This window comes from Amyelois transitella, chromosome 19 (genome assembly GCF_032362555.1).
Source record: "Amyelois transitella isolate CPQ chromosome 19, ilAmyTran1.1, whole genome shotgun sequence".
In the NCBI taxonomy this organism is placed as follows: Eukaryota; Metazoa; Arthropoda; class Insecta; order Lepidoptera; family Pyralidae; genus Amyelois; species Amyelois transitella.
In genome coordinates this window covers 8,838,247-8,857,032 of record NC_083522.1, presented here as the reverse complement: position 1 = coordinate 8,857,032, position 18,786 = coordinate 8,838,247, and the positions used below count along the sequence as shown (strand labels likewise).

The window sequence follows — 18,786 nt, the reverse complement described above, 5'->3', positions numbered from 1 at the left end:
TTAAACTAAATAAATATACCTATTCATGCATACATATGTATCTACACATAATCATGCCTATTTTTCTTGCGGGGTAAAGACTTCAACTATGAGGAGCAAAGAAATAATGGAAAATGTGAAAAAAAAAAACGGGGAAAATTATTCATCCTTGAGGGCTTCAATGATGACCACAATAATTATTCCACGCGAACGGAGTCGCGGGCACAGCTAGTATTATATAAAACGTGACGGTTATTTAAAGCATCTTGTCGCAAAATATATGACAGATTGACTATAACCTGTTTCACCACGTCCAACGTATTAAGTGCTCCATCAATTCCGTTGCACTTTGAGCTTTTAGTGCCAACGAGAAAAATATAGGTTCTATTAATATTCAGGGCTTTGAAGTTTAAAATGGACCTTTCGCATTTTATTATGTTATATTATATCATCTTAGCGAGACAATTGGTCACTAGTCAAAGTGGGGTCCTATTTACAAAAAAAAGATATCTTTGCCATGGGTGTCGTAAAAGGCGACTAAGGGATAGGCTTATAAATTTGGGATTCGTCTTTTAGGTGACGGGTTAGCAACCTGTCACTATTTGAATCACAATTCTATCAAAAAGCCAAACAGCTGATCGTGGCCTGTCAGTCTTTTCATCACTGTTGGCACTGTCAATCCCGTATAGGATATAGACGTGATGATATGTATCTGTATGTATGTATGAATGTGTATGTATGTGTATGTATGTATGAATGTGTATGTATGTGTATGTATGTATGTGTATGTAGGTATGTATGTATGGAGGAGACCAAGGTGCACCTATGACCCCAATCCTGGACTGGTAAGTTTGATAACACGAAGCAATTTCCGTCTGACCTCGGCAACCTTTGCAGGGGAACCTGACCCTAATTGCATAACGGTCACATTCAGTCGCCTGAATGTGTACGTTTCATTACGATGTTTGAAGTTTCTTACCGTTAAAGCATCGGTTAGTAATCACACCAATATGCAAATATGTATAAGTAAGTTTTGAATCTGGGACATCATGTTTTTTATTCGGTCATCTTTACCTACGACAATCAAAGCTCAGTTTTAGATATAACTATACATACATATGATCACGTCTATATCCCACACGGACGAAGTCGCGGGCGGCCTCTAGTATAACTATATTGAGAACATAATCCGTACCCGAGCGTAAAAACAGACTATGAAATATGTAGGTAAATAAAGATTTTTCGTATGAACTTTTGTATATACATACATACTTATGATCACGTCTATATCCCTTGTGGAGTAGACAGAGCTTACAGTCTTGAAAAGACTGATAGACCACGTTCAGCTGTTTGGCTTGATGATAGAATCGACATACAAATAGTGACAGATTTATAAGCCTATCCCTTAGTCGCCTTTTACGACATCCATGGGAACGAGATGGAGCGGTCCTATTCTTTTAATTATTGGTGCCGGGAACCACACGGCATCGATGACTAGATATAACTATATTGAAAACATAATCCGTACCGGAGCGCAAAAACAGACTGTGAAAGATGTAGGTAGGTAAATAAGATATTTCGTATGAACTTTTGTAAACATACGTGCGTAAAGGTTGTCTATTGTTACGCGTAAGCCGCTTCAATGTCCTTCTGCGTAATGTTGCGTACAACTGTTATTTTATCTCGGCTCACCGTGTTTTACAGATGAGAAATAACAGAAGGATATCTTCAATTGTTTGTAGTGACAATATTTATTTACATACATATAGCCACGTCTATATCTCGCGGGGTGGACAGCGCCAACAGTCTTGGGAGGACTGAAACGTTCACGTTTAACTGTATGGTTGAATGATGGCTATATATACCAATGGATGTCGTAAAAGGCGACTTAAATAAAACAGCTAATTAATTTTGGATTGTTTTTGTAGGTGATCAATTCCATCTATTTATTCATAAAATTTATTATTTATTTTTACCCTCCGCTTAGCCCACGTTAAAATTCAATAACAGTTTTTCCTGTTACAGTAGTAATAACCAAAAAAATGTGAGTACCTATTTAATTTTAATTGCTACGCATATCCTTTGCGCATGCGTCGCAGTTGTAAACAAAGTTGGCTTAGTGATTTTCGACGAAAAAAAATAATTGAATTACAAACTCACCACCCAAATTACAATCACACTTTGGTCTTAAGGTTCGACTGGTAGAGCCTAATGACGTTAATAATAAATAAATAAATAATAATAATTATATACAGGACAAATTACACTGATTGAGTTAGCCTCGATGTAAGTTCGAGACATGTGTTACAAGATACTAACTCAAAGATACTATATTTTATAATAAATACTTATATAGATAAACTTCCAAGACACAGGCCAATCAGAAAAAGTTATTTCTTCATCATGCCCTGGCTGGGATTCAAACCCGGGACCTCCGATGTCACAGACAAGCGTTCTACCGCTGCGCCACAGAGGCCGTCAATTTAAGTTCACCTATTTTTATATATTTATTCATGTATAATAAATTTTAAATGAGTAAATAAAGTTATTGGTCGTGTATGTTAAAAGAACCAGACCACGCGACCTATCACCTATGCGCTGGACTGACCAAATAAAATCTGCAGAGGAAATGCGCGTTTCGGAATGCGCGGCGCATTCGGCAACAAAGAAAAATGGCGGGAGATTGTGAAGAAAGTTAGTCTTATTACGACCACTACCGTTCTGCCAAGAGCGAAACGACATAGGCGGAGAATCGGAAAAAAGTTAACCGTAATATCTTTGTTATATCTTTTGATGTTTTACAGGACCTGAGGTTTAATAGCATAATATATATATAATAATATATAATCGAATATGTTTAGATATCTGTCTCGGGAAGCTTAATCACAAATAATTTTGTTTACTATTTTTCTACCTTTCATATCAAGATATTGCAAATTTTAAATTTAAAAAGAATAAGAATGATAAGAAACGTGTATTTTGAACCTGTGTGATTGATAAATGATAATGGTAAATATAAAAACTATTATAATTAGTACCCCACGTAGTGGACATACTGTTTAGTTATAGTTTACTGTGGCGTTGCTGAAGTGGCGTTGGGAAAAATCGTAAATTGGAAACTAATCCTGTAAGCATCTTTTTTATTACAAAAAGGGTTTTTGTATAACGTTTACTTTCGGAGTTTATTTATTGTACGCGCGCCATATTCTTGTCGGAATGAATTATTAAAATTGATGAAAAATACTTACTTTGTATAAAAGTTTGTGTTTATAATTGGTTTAGGACCAACGTACACATAACACATGTGTTTTTCCAACAAGACTAGGAACCGGTACCAAAATACCGGTTCAGTTCCTTTACTATACCTTAAAGTACCGGTACCTAATTAAAGTACCTACACCTAGGCCTACTAAGTACCTACTAGTACCTACACCTGTGTGTGTACTTTAATAGGTACACCATTTCTAGGTACTTTAGTTGCTCATTTTTGTTAATGATAACAATATAACAAAATCACTTTTATTTTTCATGTTGACCTCGAAATGCATGCATGACACGTGTTATAGAAAGTTTAGTGGAAAAATACATACATACATACATATGGTCACGTCTATTATTCTGATATAATACCGATACCAGATAAAAAGGGAAGACGAATCCCAAGTTTGTAAGCCTATCCCTTAGTAGCCTTTTACGACATCCATGGGAAAGAGATGGGGTGGTCCTATTCTTTTTTGTATTGGTGCCGGGAACCGGTGTGAAGAATAATAAATAAATTAATATAAATAAAGAAGGCCTTCACGAGTCAAAGACGTCGTTTGAGTTTAGCGAATAACTTTGCGCGGTTGCTACTGTATTATACTGACCGCAAACAAGTGTTACTACATCTGGTTTTGGTATCAAAGGAATCGGTTGCCAAAATTATTAAAAGCCTAGGTTTTGCAACTGTGGAATACACTATATTTGATACTCGAAGGCATTTCTTTCTTAAAGCGATGTGCTAGTGCCGTGTGGTTCCCGGCACTATTACAAAAAAGAATAGGACCACTCCATCTCTTTCCCATGGATGTCGTAAAAGGCGACTAAGGGATAGGCTTATAAACTTAGGATTCCTCTTTTAGGCGATGGGCTAGCAACCTGTCACTATTTGAATCTCGGTTCTATCATTAAATAAATAATAAATAAATAAATAATAATAAAAATAAATAATAAGGCTCTGTCTACCCCGCAAGGGATATAGACGTGATCATATGTATGTATGTATGTAGCGATGTGCTAGCAACCTGTCACGATTTGAATCTCAATTCCATCATCAATTCAAACAGCTGAACGTGGCCTATCAGTATTTTCAATACTGATAGGCTTTGTCTACCCTATAAGATAGAAGATAAACGTCTTTATTGCACCATTAGAGTAAAATATACAAAAAAAGCACAAAACACATAGAAATGGTACAAGGGCGGACTTGTCGCTAATGCAATCTCTTCCAGTCTACGACATACAGGGTGACTTTTAATTCAACTGCATAAATTTAACTGTTAAGTGTACTCATCTAAAGAATAGTTAAAAACGTTAAAAGAAAAATATCATATTTCAGAAAGTACGAAATAAAATAAAAGTATCAAAATCCACGATCCTAAATACGTAATATCACCTCGGCCGGCGGAAAAGCGACGCGTAAGATTCAGAGGTCAACGACACAATTCATTCAGCTGAGCGATCTCGACAACTCTATTCTTTACTTGATCTTGATACTAAAAAAAATAATTTATTTTTCAGACATTTATTTACATGTTTAGTTTTAATTTATTTTTGTAGTATTGGTCTGTATTAAAGCGTGGGACGTAGTTTTTGAGGGTTTTTTAAATGTGAAAATGATGACATTTAATTTAAATAAAAATAGGCTTAAACGGCTCAGAAGCATGGGTATAGTCTATGTTTAAAAGGATGCAGTTGTTTTAAATGTCACCCTGTATGCAAGACTTTATGTATGTATGTACATATATATAATTATATTTTACTGTTGTCCCCAGGTATCGTGGATCAGGCACCGAGACATACACCTGCTGACGTCCGGCCGGATGACTTACACCTCCGACCAGAGGTTCATCAGCGTCCACAATCCTCACACTGAGGATTGGATTTTAAAAGTAAGCATTCGTATACGTTGCGTCGGGCTTTACATCAATGTATTATACCACTCGACGCTCGAAATAGTGACCGCTCGACAAATAGTTATATTTTAGTTGAGGGTAACCGCACCGAATATGATACGCAAATCTGTACGCGCATACCTCTAGATTGATGTTAATTAGATATAATTTAGTGCTATTCTCATGTGAAGTGAATTTTGTAATTCTTAATGAGAACGAAGATCTTAAACCTAAACCTATAAATTAGACTTAATCTTGATTTTAAGATTTGAATATTACAAATACTGATAACCGTAAGGGAATCGATTCAGGACGTACATCAATCCTTTTATCGACTTGATGCACGTCATGCCACTATTTTTTTTTTCACTTGGGTTGCGAGCTCTTTTTAATTAAAAACTCAAGGCCGCCCGCGACTTCGTCCGCATGGAAACCCTATCAATCCCGCGGGAACTCCGGGATAAAAAGTAGCCAATATGTTAATCTGGGTCAATATTTTAATCTCAATTCCATCATGAAGCTGAAAGTAGCCTTTCAGTATTTTTGAGACAGTTGGCTGTATCGACCCCGCAAGAGATTTAGACGTGATTATTTTGTATGCATTTAAATCTATTTGATTCAGAATTTAATTGATACGATTTGTTTCAGATAAGATTTCCGCAGAGGCGCGACTCAGGCGTGTACGAATGCCAAGTCGGGACAACGCCACCTATCGGACATCGAATGTACCTCTCCGTCGTCGGTAAATTATTTTATTTCCTCATTAACACAATATTATACCTATCTATTTCATTATATGTGAATATAACGACGTGGCAAGTGAATTAGGCTATATAAACGTCGAAAAAATCATCTTACTCCCACAAAACAACATGTAATATAAGAACTACCCGCTTTATCGTTATTTGACGGCACTGTCATAAATGTATACCCACTATTTGCCAACAAGTGAAATCTGTACTAATATTATAAAGCTGAAGAGTTTTTTTGTTTGTTTGAACGCGCTAATCTCATGAAATATTTAAAAAATATTTTTGCGTTGAATAGACCATTTATCAAGGAAGGCTTTAGACTATATAACATCACGCTGCAAGTATAAGGAGCAAAAAAAATAATGGAAAATGTGAAAAAAAAAACAGGGAAAATAATTTGTCCTTGAGGGCTTTAATAATGCCCAAAATAACTATTCCACGCGGACGAAGGCGTGACTTCGTACTTCGCACAGCTAGTATATAATAATCGTTTACGTTAAAAGATTTCAGTATACATGTTATATAAACTTTGAATTACAAAATATTTTCTTAGTATTCCTGATTTATGTAGAACCACTAAAGGCGCAGAATTATTAATAGTCCCTACTACTTAAAGAAAAAGGCACTTAACCCAAAACTGGTACACACTCCATCGCTTGTAACAAATATATCCCTTCGATCAAATCTGGTCATTGATCTTTTGAAAGCGGAAAAACATTATTACTCACATACATAATTGTCGTGTGGTTTCTGGCACTCCGGAACAGAACCATGTCTTTCCCATGAATGTCGTAACTGGCAACTAAATATGGGCTTATAAACTTAGTATTCCTTTATTAGGCGATGGGCTAGCAACTTTTTTTTTTTTTCTGGGACAAATTACACAGATTGATTTAGCCTCGAAGTAAGTTCGAGACTTGTGTTACGAGATACTAACTCAACGATACTTTATTTTATAATACTTATATAGATAAACATCCAAGACCCAGGCGAATCAGAGAAAGTTCTTTTCTCCTCATGCCCTGGCCGGGATTTGAACCCGGGACCTCCTGTGTTACAGACAGTGCGTACTACCGCTGCGCCACAGAGGCCGTCAAACTTGCCACTATTTTTTTTTTTTGTTTTTTTTTTTTTTGTTTTTTTTTTTTTTTTTTTTTTTGGACAAATTACACTGATTGAGTTAGCCTCGAAGTAAGTTCGAGACTTGTGTTACGAGATACTAACTCAACGATACTATATTTTATAATAAATACTTATATAGATAAACATCCAAGACCCAGGCCAATCAGAAAAAGTTCTTTTCTCATCATGCCCTGGCCGGGATTCGAACCCGGGACCTCCGGTGTCACAGACAAGCGTACTACCGCTGAGCCACAGAGGCCGTCATTATTTGAATCCAAATAAAGCCACACAGCTGAACGTAGCGTTTCAATCTTTCAAGACTGTTGGCTCTGTCTACCCCGCAAGGGCTATAACCGTAATTTATGTATGTATACATGCACATATGACAAAGATATGTATCTTGATCAAATTAAGGACGTCCTGGTAAAGGGTCAGGTCAAAAGTACCCGAAACCGCCGAAGAATGCATGAAGAGAGTTATGAATGTGGATGAAGCGAAGGAAGTATGCAGAGATCGTGGCAAGTGGAAAGAGGTAGTCTCTGCCTACCCCTCCGGGAAAGAGGCGTGATTTTATGTATGTATGTATGTATGACAAAGATAACTTACTTGGTCATTGTCAGTATTCCCAAAAACAGACTTTAGCCGTAAATCTCATAGAATCAGCTTCTCAAAAGGCCCATTGACGTCATGGGGTTTACAAAGTTTGTTCTGTCCTAATGAATAGAAACTAATCTAGTCAAAGTTTTGGCATATTCAGTTGAATATAATAATGCATAAATTTATTAAAATTTCTCATAAACCAATTTATTATAACAATGTATTATCGCGTGCTAACAAAGTATTATGTCGTGTGATTCCCGCCACCAATAGAAAAATAAAATAAAATAGGAACACTCTATTTCTTTCCCAGGGATGTCGTAAAATGCGACTAAGGGGTAGGTTTATAAACTTGGGTTTCTTCTTTTAGGCGATGGGCTAGCAACCCGTCACTATTTGAATCTCAATTCTATCTTAAAGCCAAATAGCTGAACGTGACGTATCAGTCTTTTCAAGACTGCTGCTTTATATTCTAAGTTTGGATAATTGTGAAGTTGAAGTTATTGAAGAAAATGCTGCAGTGCTGTTTGTTACAGCTTCTTCCGCACTGACGGTATTAAACTTGGTTATACATTATTTATTTGACGTCAACCAATGTTGTTGAATCAAAAGGGAAAATATATGACAATTATTAATTGATGTTGAAATTTCTCAGAAACATGAATAAAAATTATGAATTTGAATTTGCTATATATAGTTATAATAATTTTTTTTAGTTTGTTTTGCTAAAATATAAAGTCATACTTTTAACCTTAGAGAACACTCTATCAGGTGGCATTTCTTTGATTAAGCTTGTGCAATATTTATGAGACTGTAGTTTCTGTCTACCGCATAAGGGATAAACACGTGCTGTTTTGAATGTGTGTATGACTTGCAAACATTGACCTGTCCTATTTCTGCTCTTCCTAAAATATTTACAGAATATACAAATTACCTCGTACATAAAAGTAGCTATTCGCGGGTACATTGATCCAAACTGGGTTCAAAGTAGCGGTGTTTATTGACCTTTTTATAACTCACGTGAACCACAAGGCATAAATGTATGCTAACTTCAAAGACAATATGCAAAAGAGCCATGTTATTTATTCCCTTACCTCTGTACTTGTAAATTATATGGATGACAACGCAACAGAATATATAAATGGCTATTTCGAGATAAAAACAAAAACAAGTTAAAGTCATCACAAGTGACGTGTGGTTGTCGCCAATTTAGAATAGGATTACTTTATTTCTTTCCCATGGATGTCGTAAAAGGCGACTAAGGGATAGGCTGCAAACTTGGGATTCTTGTTTTAGACTATGGGCTAGCAACCTGTCAATATTGAATCTCAATTCTATCGTTAAGCCAAATAGCTGAACGTGGCCATTCAGTCTTTTCAAGACTTTTGGCTCTGTCTACCCCGCAAGGGATATAGACGTGACGTGAATTCGATTCCATATTTTGTTATGTGCCCACAATCTAAAAAATACTGGAATGCTACTTGCATTCCACTATTTTTGAGATTGTGGGCTCTGTCTATCCTGTAAAGAATGAAGATGTGAATTTCAGAAGAATGTTGATACACACATACAATCATGTCTTTTTCCCTTACGGGGTAAAAAGAGCCAAAAGTCTTAAAAAAAACTTAAATGTTACTATCATCGAAACTCAAATGGTGACAGGTCGCTCGCCCTTCGTCTAAGATAAGAATCCCGAGTTATAAGTCTTTCCTTTGATTGACTTCTACAAACCGGAAAAGAAGCAAATTGAAATTCACAATTTTTATTCATTATTATGGGACACTTCATATCGCTTAATAATTGTCATATCTTTTGGTTTCACAACATTGCTTGACGTCAAATAAATTACATGCAACTAAGTTAACTGCCGCTTCCAAAACGTCAGTGCGGAAGAAACGGTAACTGTTATTCAACTGATGTACTTTACTATGTGCAATAAAGATTTTGAATTGAATTGACAAACTGCACTGCAGCATATTCTTCAACAACATCATTTCTAGCATTTGGCTCACTCTATGTTGGCACTCACTACTCTTATATATTTCCTTAGCTATCAATCTAATTATATTTTACTAGAGGCCGCCCGCGACTTCGTCTGCGTGGAATCATTCCCGCGGGGACTCCGGTATACATACATACATACATAAACTCACGCCTCTTTCCCGGAGGGGTAGGCAGAGACTACCTCTTTCCACTTGCCACGATCTCTGCATATTTCCTTCGCTTCATCCACATTCATAACTCTCATGCAAGCTCGGCGGTTTCGGGTACTCTCGACCTGACCCTTTACCAGGACGTCCTTAATTTGATCAAGATATGTTCGTCTAGGTCTTCCCACTCCGACCTTTCCCTCCACACTCTCCATGTATATCTGCTTAGTCAACCTATTTTATTTATCGTTAAACTCTAACCTTACCTTCCTGTTTAAGCAGAGCCCCTGACGACGATACTCGGCGGGCCGGAGTTGTTCATCAACACAGGAAGCACCATCAACCTCACGTGCGTGGTTCAACACTCGCCAGAGCCCCCGCCGACCATAAGGTGGACCCATAATGATGAGGTGAGTCCTTCTTCTTCAGATAAAGTCCAGGGTTTGTATAGCAGATGGTGTGTGATGAAGGATGTGAACTTCTTGGATGTTTCTATGAACATATATGTATATAGTCACGTCTATATCCCTTACGGGGTAGACAGAGCCAATAGTCCCGAAAAGACTGAATGGCCACATTCAGCTGCTCTGAATTGAGATCCAAATAGTGACAGGTTGCTAGCCCATCGCCTAAAAAAAGAATCGCAAGTATGTAAGCCTTAGTCGCCTTTTACGACATCCATGGGAAAGAAATGGAGTGGTCCTATTCTTTTTTGTATTGCCGGCACCAATACAAAAAAGAATAAGACCACATAGAAAGTGCACTTTCTATGAAATACTGGCTTTTTACAGGAACTTAAGCTCTTCGCAGGACTTCAATGTCATATATAGATTAAACACATTATTGTTAACTAGTTAGTAAGAACATTTTTGTGAAGAGCATATAAACGTTAATCGCAGCTTTGTCCGTGTGAATTTAGCGCTACTTATACGCGCTAATATAGCGCTACTTAGAAAAGAATACAGGTTTTTATCGGGATGAAGACATCTCTAGTTCTTTTCCAGACTCTTAATTATTTATACGCAAAAATTCAAGAAAATTGGTTCAAGAGATAACGCGTGAAGAAGAGGAACAAACATACAAAAAAACTCACTTTCAAATTTATAACATTACTTCGTATTTAATTCAATTTTTCGCTTCGATTACTTTATAAAAACTATTAGGTACTTTTTAAATTATTTTATCACATTTGTGAACTAATGAGTAAAACAAAATTAGCTTTGAGGTTAATAGATGTATCCATTTCACATAATAACCATTCAAAAAACAATATAAATTACCTACCAACAATATTTGAATTAAATTACACGAACCAAAATCGTGAATTAATTAAAATTATAGTAACAAAGTATGTATATCCGTATGGATTGCGGTGGATTAATGACAAATTTTACGCTGAATCGAATCCATTAACCTATTGTTATATGATACAGATTAAAATTACCAATGTTATGAGTTCAATCAGTTACATGACATACATTGTGCCGTGTGGTTCCCGACACTTAAGCGTAGGACCACTCTATATCTTTCCCATGTGTACCGTAAAAGACGAGTAAGGAAATGACTAATAAACTTGGGATTTTCTTATAGACGATGGGCTAGCAACCTGTCACCATTTGAATCTCAATTCCATCATTCATACAGCTGAATCTTGCCTTTCAGTCTTTCAAGACTGTTGCCTCTGTCTACCCCGTAAGGGATGTAGATGTGGATATGTGTGTATATATCTTAATCCCTTACGAGGTAGACAGAGCCAACAGTCTAAAAAGCGCTGAAATGCCTGCATTGCAGGGATCGTGGCTTTGTAAATATGAAGGCTTTCCTTACCTTGATGTATGAACTGTATTTTATGCATGTGTGTATGTGTACTAAGAACTCAGAAACAGTTATATTAAGTTTTCATTTAAATCCAAAGTACAACAAAATTTAAGTTAACTCATAGAACTAACAGCATTCAATCTGCAAACAAAACTACCTTAGCGCAGTTAAATAAATAAAGAAGACACAAAACTATACCGACCAACTTATAAAGGTCACAAGCCAAACGGTTAAACTTTAAACAACCCAATAAAGTAGAAACGCATACAGAAACAAAAGCCGGGTACATGGGGCCTTTCCAAATAAGTCGTTTAACATTCAGCGTCAGCATGGGAGAGAAGCAAATATGTAACCGAAATTTGGCTGGATTGTACAAGGCAAGTTTTTTAAGGCTAATATCACATACGTTTAGTCACTACATAGTATGAAGCGTAGTCGCTTCCCGCGTCTGTCTTTATGTTTGTATGTATGTATGCTTATATCTTTAAGACTTTACAAAGGATTTTGATGAAGTTTTTTTTAACAGATAGAGTGATTCAAGAGGAAGGTTTTTATGTATAAATGCTATCCGTGCGAAACCGTAGCGGGTCGCTAGTTAAGTAATAAAAAGTTAAAGAAAAAGGAAGTATAATCTACATTTTATAAAGAATGACTGTCGTGAAAAATGGTAGAAACTGAAAGCTACGATACGTACTATAAAGGTGGGTTTTAGTCGATTTCTATTGTAGTATATACTATATGCAACTCAATTTGGATATATCTTATTATATAGTATACATAGTTCGTCGATAAATATGTTAAAAAAGAAAAAAAAAATTTGAACATATTAAATTAAAAAAAATATTTTTAATTTTTTTTGTGGTTTTCATAATATTCATCAAAAAAGTGGCATGCCATTTATGCAATTCAAGGGGCACTTCAAATTTGTTTTACGTTCGATTATTAATGAGTAACTATTTGTTCGGCTAGCATATGCGTAGCATAGCAAAAGGCTTGTTTCTGTAAGACTATATAAGCTTCGGTTTCAATTCCGCAGTACACAGTGTTTTTACTGTACGTACGTACGTACGTACGTACGTACAATAACAGTAAAAATACTAAGAATTATTTTTAACTAGCAATCCGCCCCTTCGCGACTTCGCACGGGTGCAAAATTCGAAAAAAATTAAACATAAAAACCTTCCTCTTGAATCACTGTACCTGTTACAAAAAACCGCATCAAAATCCGTTGCGTAATTTTAAAGATTTAAGCATACAGACAAACAGACTAAAATAGCGACTTAGTTTTATACTATGTAGTGATGATTTTATTTTTTTTGAAATTTAGTTGCGATTCAATTGTTCGGTGTAAAAATGGCCTTTCAAGATTTGAACCGCTGCCAGCGACAGGCCGCCCCAATGGTGAGCCAACGAATAAAACCGCTCTTCCTATTGTCGAGAGTGTCCTAGTTTAGAAGTTACCAATCGAATCTAAAGATAACTGGAGGGTACGTTGAAAAATATGTTTCTTGGAAATAGGTTGAGGCTGCGCTGAGAAGTTCCAAAGAATTAAGTGGAAGTTGAAGTATTTTATTACAATTGCGTTAAGATTTTTTTTTTTCGTTTTAATATTTATATACATACATAATATGGTAACGTCTATATCCCTTGCGGGGTAGACAGAGCCAACAGTCTTGAAAAGACTGAATGGCCACGTTCAGCTGTTTGGCTTAATGATAGAATTGAGATTCAAATAGTGACAGGTTGCTAGCCCATCGCATAAAAGAAGAATCCCAAGTTTAAGCCTATCCCTTAGTCGCCTATTACGACATCCATGGGAACGAGATGGAGTGGTCCTTTTCTTTTTTTTTATTATTCGTGCCGGTAACCACACGGCACTAATATCTTTATTGCATAGTAATTTACACAGTAACAAGAAAATAGAAAGGAACAAATTACTTGCGAAATAAACAAATAGTCATTAGCATGTGGCCAAGTCGGGGTGTGCAGGCGCAGCGCTTCACGCAATTTGACCGGGAACCTTGTCGATTCAACCACAGACGCTCTTAAGTCGTATTCTCAAACAAATGAAGGCAATGTGGTTCCCGGCACTATTACAAAAAAGAATAGGACCACTCCATCTCTTTCCCACGGATGTCGTAAAAGGCGACTAAGGGATAGGCTTATAAACTTGGGATTCCTCTTTTAGGCGATGGGCTAGCAACCTGTCACTATTTGAATCTCAATTCTATCACTAAGCCAAACAGCTGAGTGTGGCCTATCAGTCTTTTCAAGACTGGTGGCTCTGTCAACCCCGCTAGGGATATAGACGTGATCATATGTATGTATGAAGGCAATCTTTTCAAAGATGTGCCTTTTTCTTTTGTTTCCGTTTAAAAATGGAACATAAGAAAAAGGCGCCATCTTTGCTCAGCAACGATTGCTGATTAAGCTTCGCGTAACTGTTTTTTTTTTTGTTGTCCGATTTAATGTGTATTTGCTTTATGCTCGTAGAAGTGGACAAGTTTTATTGTATTTTTAGTATTTTTCTAAGCAAGATGTTGAATACATTTGATTTAAACATACTTAGATAGAAAGATTCTTTTTTAATTTTGACGTCTCAACTGTCGGTCTGTAATTAATTCACATCGTCATACTTAGTTTCTTATCATATAACCTATATATAAATGCCTAAATCAATATTAAAATTTATAAAATAAAATTAAAAATTCAAGTGCCATGTGGTGCCAGACACCAATAAAAAAAAGAATAGGACCACTCTTTCTCTTTCCCATGGATGTCGTAAAAGGCGACTAATGAATAGGCTTATAAACTTGGGATTCTTCTTATAGACGACGGGCTGGCAATCTGTCACTATTTGAATCTCAATTCAAACATTAAGCCAAAAAGCTGAACGTGGCCCATCAGTCTTTTTGACAAGACTGTAGGTTCTGTCTGCCCCGCAGAGGATAAAGACGTGACTATATGTAAGTATGTATGTAATAAAAAAAATAACTGTACACCCGAAGGAAATGAATCAGATGTTTTAACCAGACTGTAATGTCTGTTCATCCACAGCATCAGTAAATCACAATGATCTCATCTACATTTTTGGAGTGGTTCCAAATGAATAAATCCGCGGAGATTTCATTAACTTACCCCGATGGATTCGACCGTTTGCTTGGTACACTTGAGTGAATACACTCGACTAGAGGAACGGGAAGCCACTTGATTAATTGAAATGTAAAATTATTAATTTCTAATAGAAAATACAAACTTAAGAGTTCCTAAACGAGATTTTTGTTTGGATAAGGCAATATGAGTAATATTTTTGGTAAAATATAATGTGGTCGGTGAAAAAAAGTTTGTCCATACCAAACTCTCTTGACTTTCAAATAAGAGCAAATATTGACTTGACTGAAAAGTTTCAAACAGATATTTAAAAGATGAGTTTAGAGTACAAAAAAGTTAATGCTCTAAAATGTAAGAAAGTTTACTGTAATTAACGCTTATATTTATGCCTTGACGTGTAATGTGTGGCATGTGTAAGAATACAGATATGTTGCGAAAATCCTTTTTTTTTTATCGTAAAACTAATTTCCATAATTAAGGAGAACTAAATTTATATAACGTATGCAAAACCAGAGCAAGTTGTTGCTTAAATATTTGTCTTGCATAAATTTTGCAAGTAAATATTTCTCTTTTATAAAGTGCACGCTCTGTAATTAATATTTACTCATGTGTCATGTGAGTAAATTAAATACGAGTATTTATTATTCAATTGACGTGACCGTTTCTTTGAAATGAAAACTTGATGCCAGTGCTATTTTCTTCTTTTTCTCATACTACATACATACATATAATCACGTCTATATCCCTTGCGGGGTAGACAGAGCCTACAGCCTTGTAAAGACTGATAGGTCACGTTCAGCTATTTAGCTTTAAGATAGGATTGAAATTCAAATAGTGACAGGTTGCTAGCCCATCGCCTAAAAGAAGAATCCCAAGTTTATAAGCCAACTCCTTAGTCGCCTTTTACGACATCCATGGGAAAGAGATGGAGTAGTCCTATTCTTTTTTGTTTTAGCGCCGGGAACCACACGGCACCATACCTATAACAATAGTGATAAAATACTTTTTCATAATATATCTATTAATTTTTATAGCATTGATCCCTTTTTGGAGAGAAGCCAGGTGTTTGTGCTATGATAATTTTTCTAGAGGTCAAAAGTTTCGGAGGTCAGACGACTTGACTTTCACAATCCATCATCGTGGTCAGAGTCACTCACCCAGGCTCTTCTCCATAGAAATGAGGACGTAACCAGTACTAATTCCATTAGAAATGATTTCCCTTATTTCGCCAGTGTTACCAACTAGTACAACCAAATCATACCAAATTAACAGCATTTTCACTGCCGAGTTCAAATTAGTTCATTCAAAGGCTAGATCGGTGTTCAGTTCTGGAATAAAGAGCTGCCTAACATCCAATCAACCTTGTTTATCGATCTGTGAATGATAGTTAAAAATTTAAACTATTGTTAACATATAATGATGTCTTTTGTTTGTTTGTTTGTAATATCTTTATTGCATAGTTTACACAGTAACAAGAAAATAGTAAGTACATAGTTATAAAAGAAACTAATCACTTGCAATGGCGGACTTATCCCTTGAAGGAATCTTCCAGTCAACCGGCAAACAAAAAAGTCTATGATTACAAATAAATATAAATTTGATGTCTTTATTTATCCTAATTGGAAAAGTGATACGCAGGAAGGCACACATTCAAATCATTACTTGGCCATTTACTGTGAAGGTACTTTAGTTTCAGTGCTAACCAATACTATGGTGAGGCAAAACATCCCGAAGTAACCTTGGTCCCATATGAAATGCGTTCCACTTAAAAAGACATACCCGTTCTAGGGTTCAAATCCTACCGTGATATGTACCAATGATTATTTTCTAAGGTATTTATGTATAGTCCCTTAATTTCTTTACATTAACAACATTCCCTAATCTTCTTTGTCGTTACCTTTTCCCACTTTCTACGTGGAGTCGGCATAGTATGTTAGTTTTTTCCAATTACCTCTGTCACTTGCCATCTCACTGGTCACTCCCTTTCTCCTCATACTATCCTTTACGCCGTCCATCCATCTCTTTTTCGATCTTCCCCTATTTCTTAAACCTCTCACTTCCATATTCAAGGCTGTTGCGTTATTTTAGGCTTATTTAAGGTAGTGGCCTGTGGTTCCAGGCACCAATACAAAAAAGAATAGGATCACTCAATCTCTTTTCAATTGATGTCGTAAAAGGCGACTAAGGGATAGGCTTTTAAACTTGGGATACTTCTTATAAGCGATGAGCTGGCTATATCTCTAAGGCAAATAGCTGAACGTGGCCTATCAGTCTTTACAAGACTGTTGGCTCTGTCTACCCCGCAAGGGATATAGACGTGATTATATGTATGTTTAAGCCTGTTTTAGTAACATTATCTTCACAATGAAATGCTGTATCGAATCGAAATGCAATCCCCACCGCACATCCATTTACTTATTTCTTTTAAAGAAGACTTTATTAGCAACGGTACTAATGCGCTAACCAATCTATTACGTTCCGATACCATCGTCTGTACTAATTACGAGCAGTACTGTTCAAATTGGTATAGTAACAGAATAATGTGAGGACAGAAAATAACTTTTATACAGGGTGTCTGGTAAATCGCGTTACATATTGAAAAAGGAAAGGCTTATAAACTTGGGATTCTTCTTTTAGGCGATGGGCTAGCAACCCGTCACTATTTGAATCTCAATTCTATCATTAAGCCAAAAAGCTGAACGTGGCCCTGGCCATTCAGTCTTTTCAAGACTGTTGGCTCTGTCTACCCCACAAGGGATATAGACGTGACCATATGTATGTATGTATTTATCTGTACTCGTAGTATTTTGTACTTCATGAAGTGATCGATAACAGCTAGTTAGGATTTGTTGCGCTTTTCTACCTTTTAAATCGGGACTGGGCGTTAATTCTAGAAAAAAAATTAGTTAGGTACACCGAAAGTTTATCTGAATTGAGAGGCTCTCTGTGGAATACGATTAGTTTTTGATATATGGTGGTCTGTACCAATAGTTATAATACATCTACACTAACTACTGATATTGACAGCTGAAAAGTTAGTTTGTTTGAACGCGCTAATCTCAGGAACTACTGGTTCGAATTGAAATTTTTTTTTGTTTAATGGACCATTTTTCGAGGAAGGCTTTAGGCTATATAACATCACGCTGCAACTATAAGGAGGAAAGATATAATGAAAACGGTGAAAAAAAAAACGGGGAAATTTATTTAACCTTGAGGGCTTCAATGATGACCAAAATAACTTTTCCACGCGGACGAAGTCGCGGGCACAGTAATGATACATATATATAGTAGTAATACATATACTATATAATAGATCACGTATTTATCCTTTACGATTCAGCTGTATGGCTGAATGATGAAATTGAGATTCTAATAGGTAGTGGCTAGCCGGTTGGCCAAAAGATCCTGAATTATCCTAAGTTTGCAGGGAAACCTAATCCATATTGGACCATGATAAAAACTGCACAAAATAAATGTGCCTATGCCCTTATTCGCTTTTATGGCATCCATAGGAAAGTTCCCGGCAATTATAAAAAAAATATGGCCACTCCATCTTTTTCCGATAAATGTCGTAAAAGGCGACTAAGGGATAGGCTTATAAGCACGGGATTTTTCCTTTAGGCAATGGGTTAACAACCTGTCACTATTTGAATCTTAATTCTATCATTAAGCCGAACAGCTGAACGCGGCCTATCAATCTTTTCAAGACTGCTGCCTATGTCTACCCCGCAAGGGATATAGACGTGATTATATGGGTATGTGTATAGAAAAGAGATGGAACGGTCCTAATTATTAAGTATCCAAACAGAGGCAGTTACCTATACTAAATCAGATTTCTTTTCGCAGGAGATCAACTATGACTCCCCCAGAGGTGGGGTCTCAGTGATTACTGAGAAGGGGGAGACTACCACCTCCCACCTCCTGGTCCAGAGGGCCAGGGCGCCTGACTCCGGCCGGTACACCTGTGGCCCTGCCAATGCTAATCCAAAGTCTGTTCTCGTCCATGTTTTGAGTGGTAAGTTAAAAAAACTGGTTATTTACTCTTGCTTTTTTATAACAACGTCGCGATTGAGTGTGTGAACTGTGTGAACCGGCCCTTATTTA

General features: G+C 36.4%; 1 protein-coding gene across 1 annotated transcript in view; it reads left to right on the top strand.

The window, feature by feature from the left end:
• Window positions 1-18,786, top strand: part of LOC106136427 (zwei Ig domain protein zig-8) — a 110,831-nt gene that overhangs the window by 86,759 nt on the left and 5,286 nt on the right. The window contains exons 6-9 of the mRNA XM_060949710.1: window positions 5,013-5,129; window positions 5,781-5,874; window positions 10,033-10,163; window positions 18,529-18,697. Coding sequence (XP_060805693.1) covers window positions 5,013-5,129; window positions 5,781-5,874; window positions 10,033-10,163; window positions 18,529-18,697 — 511 coding nt within the window. The remainder of the gene's footprint in view (window positions 1-5,012; window positions 5,130-5,780; window positions 5,875-10,032; window positions 10,164-18,528; window positions 18,698-18,786) is intronic.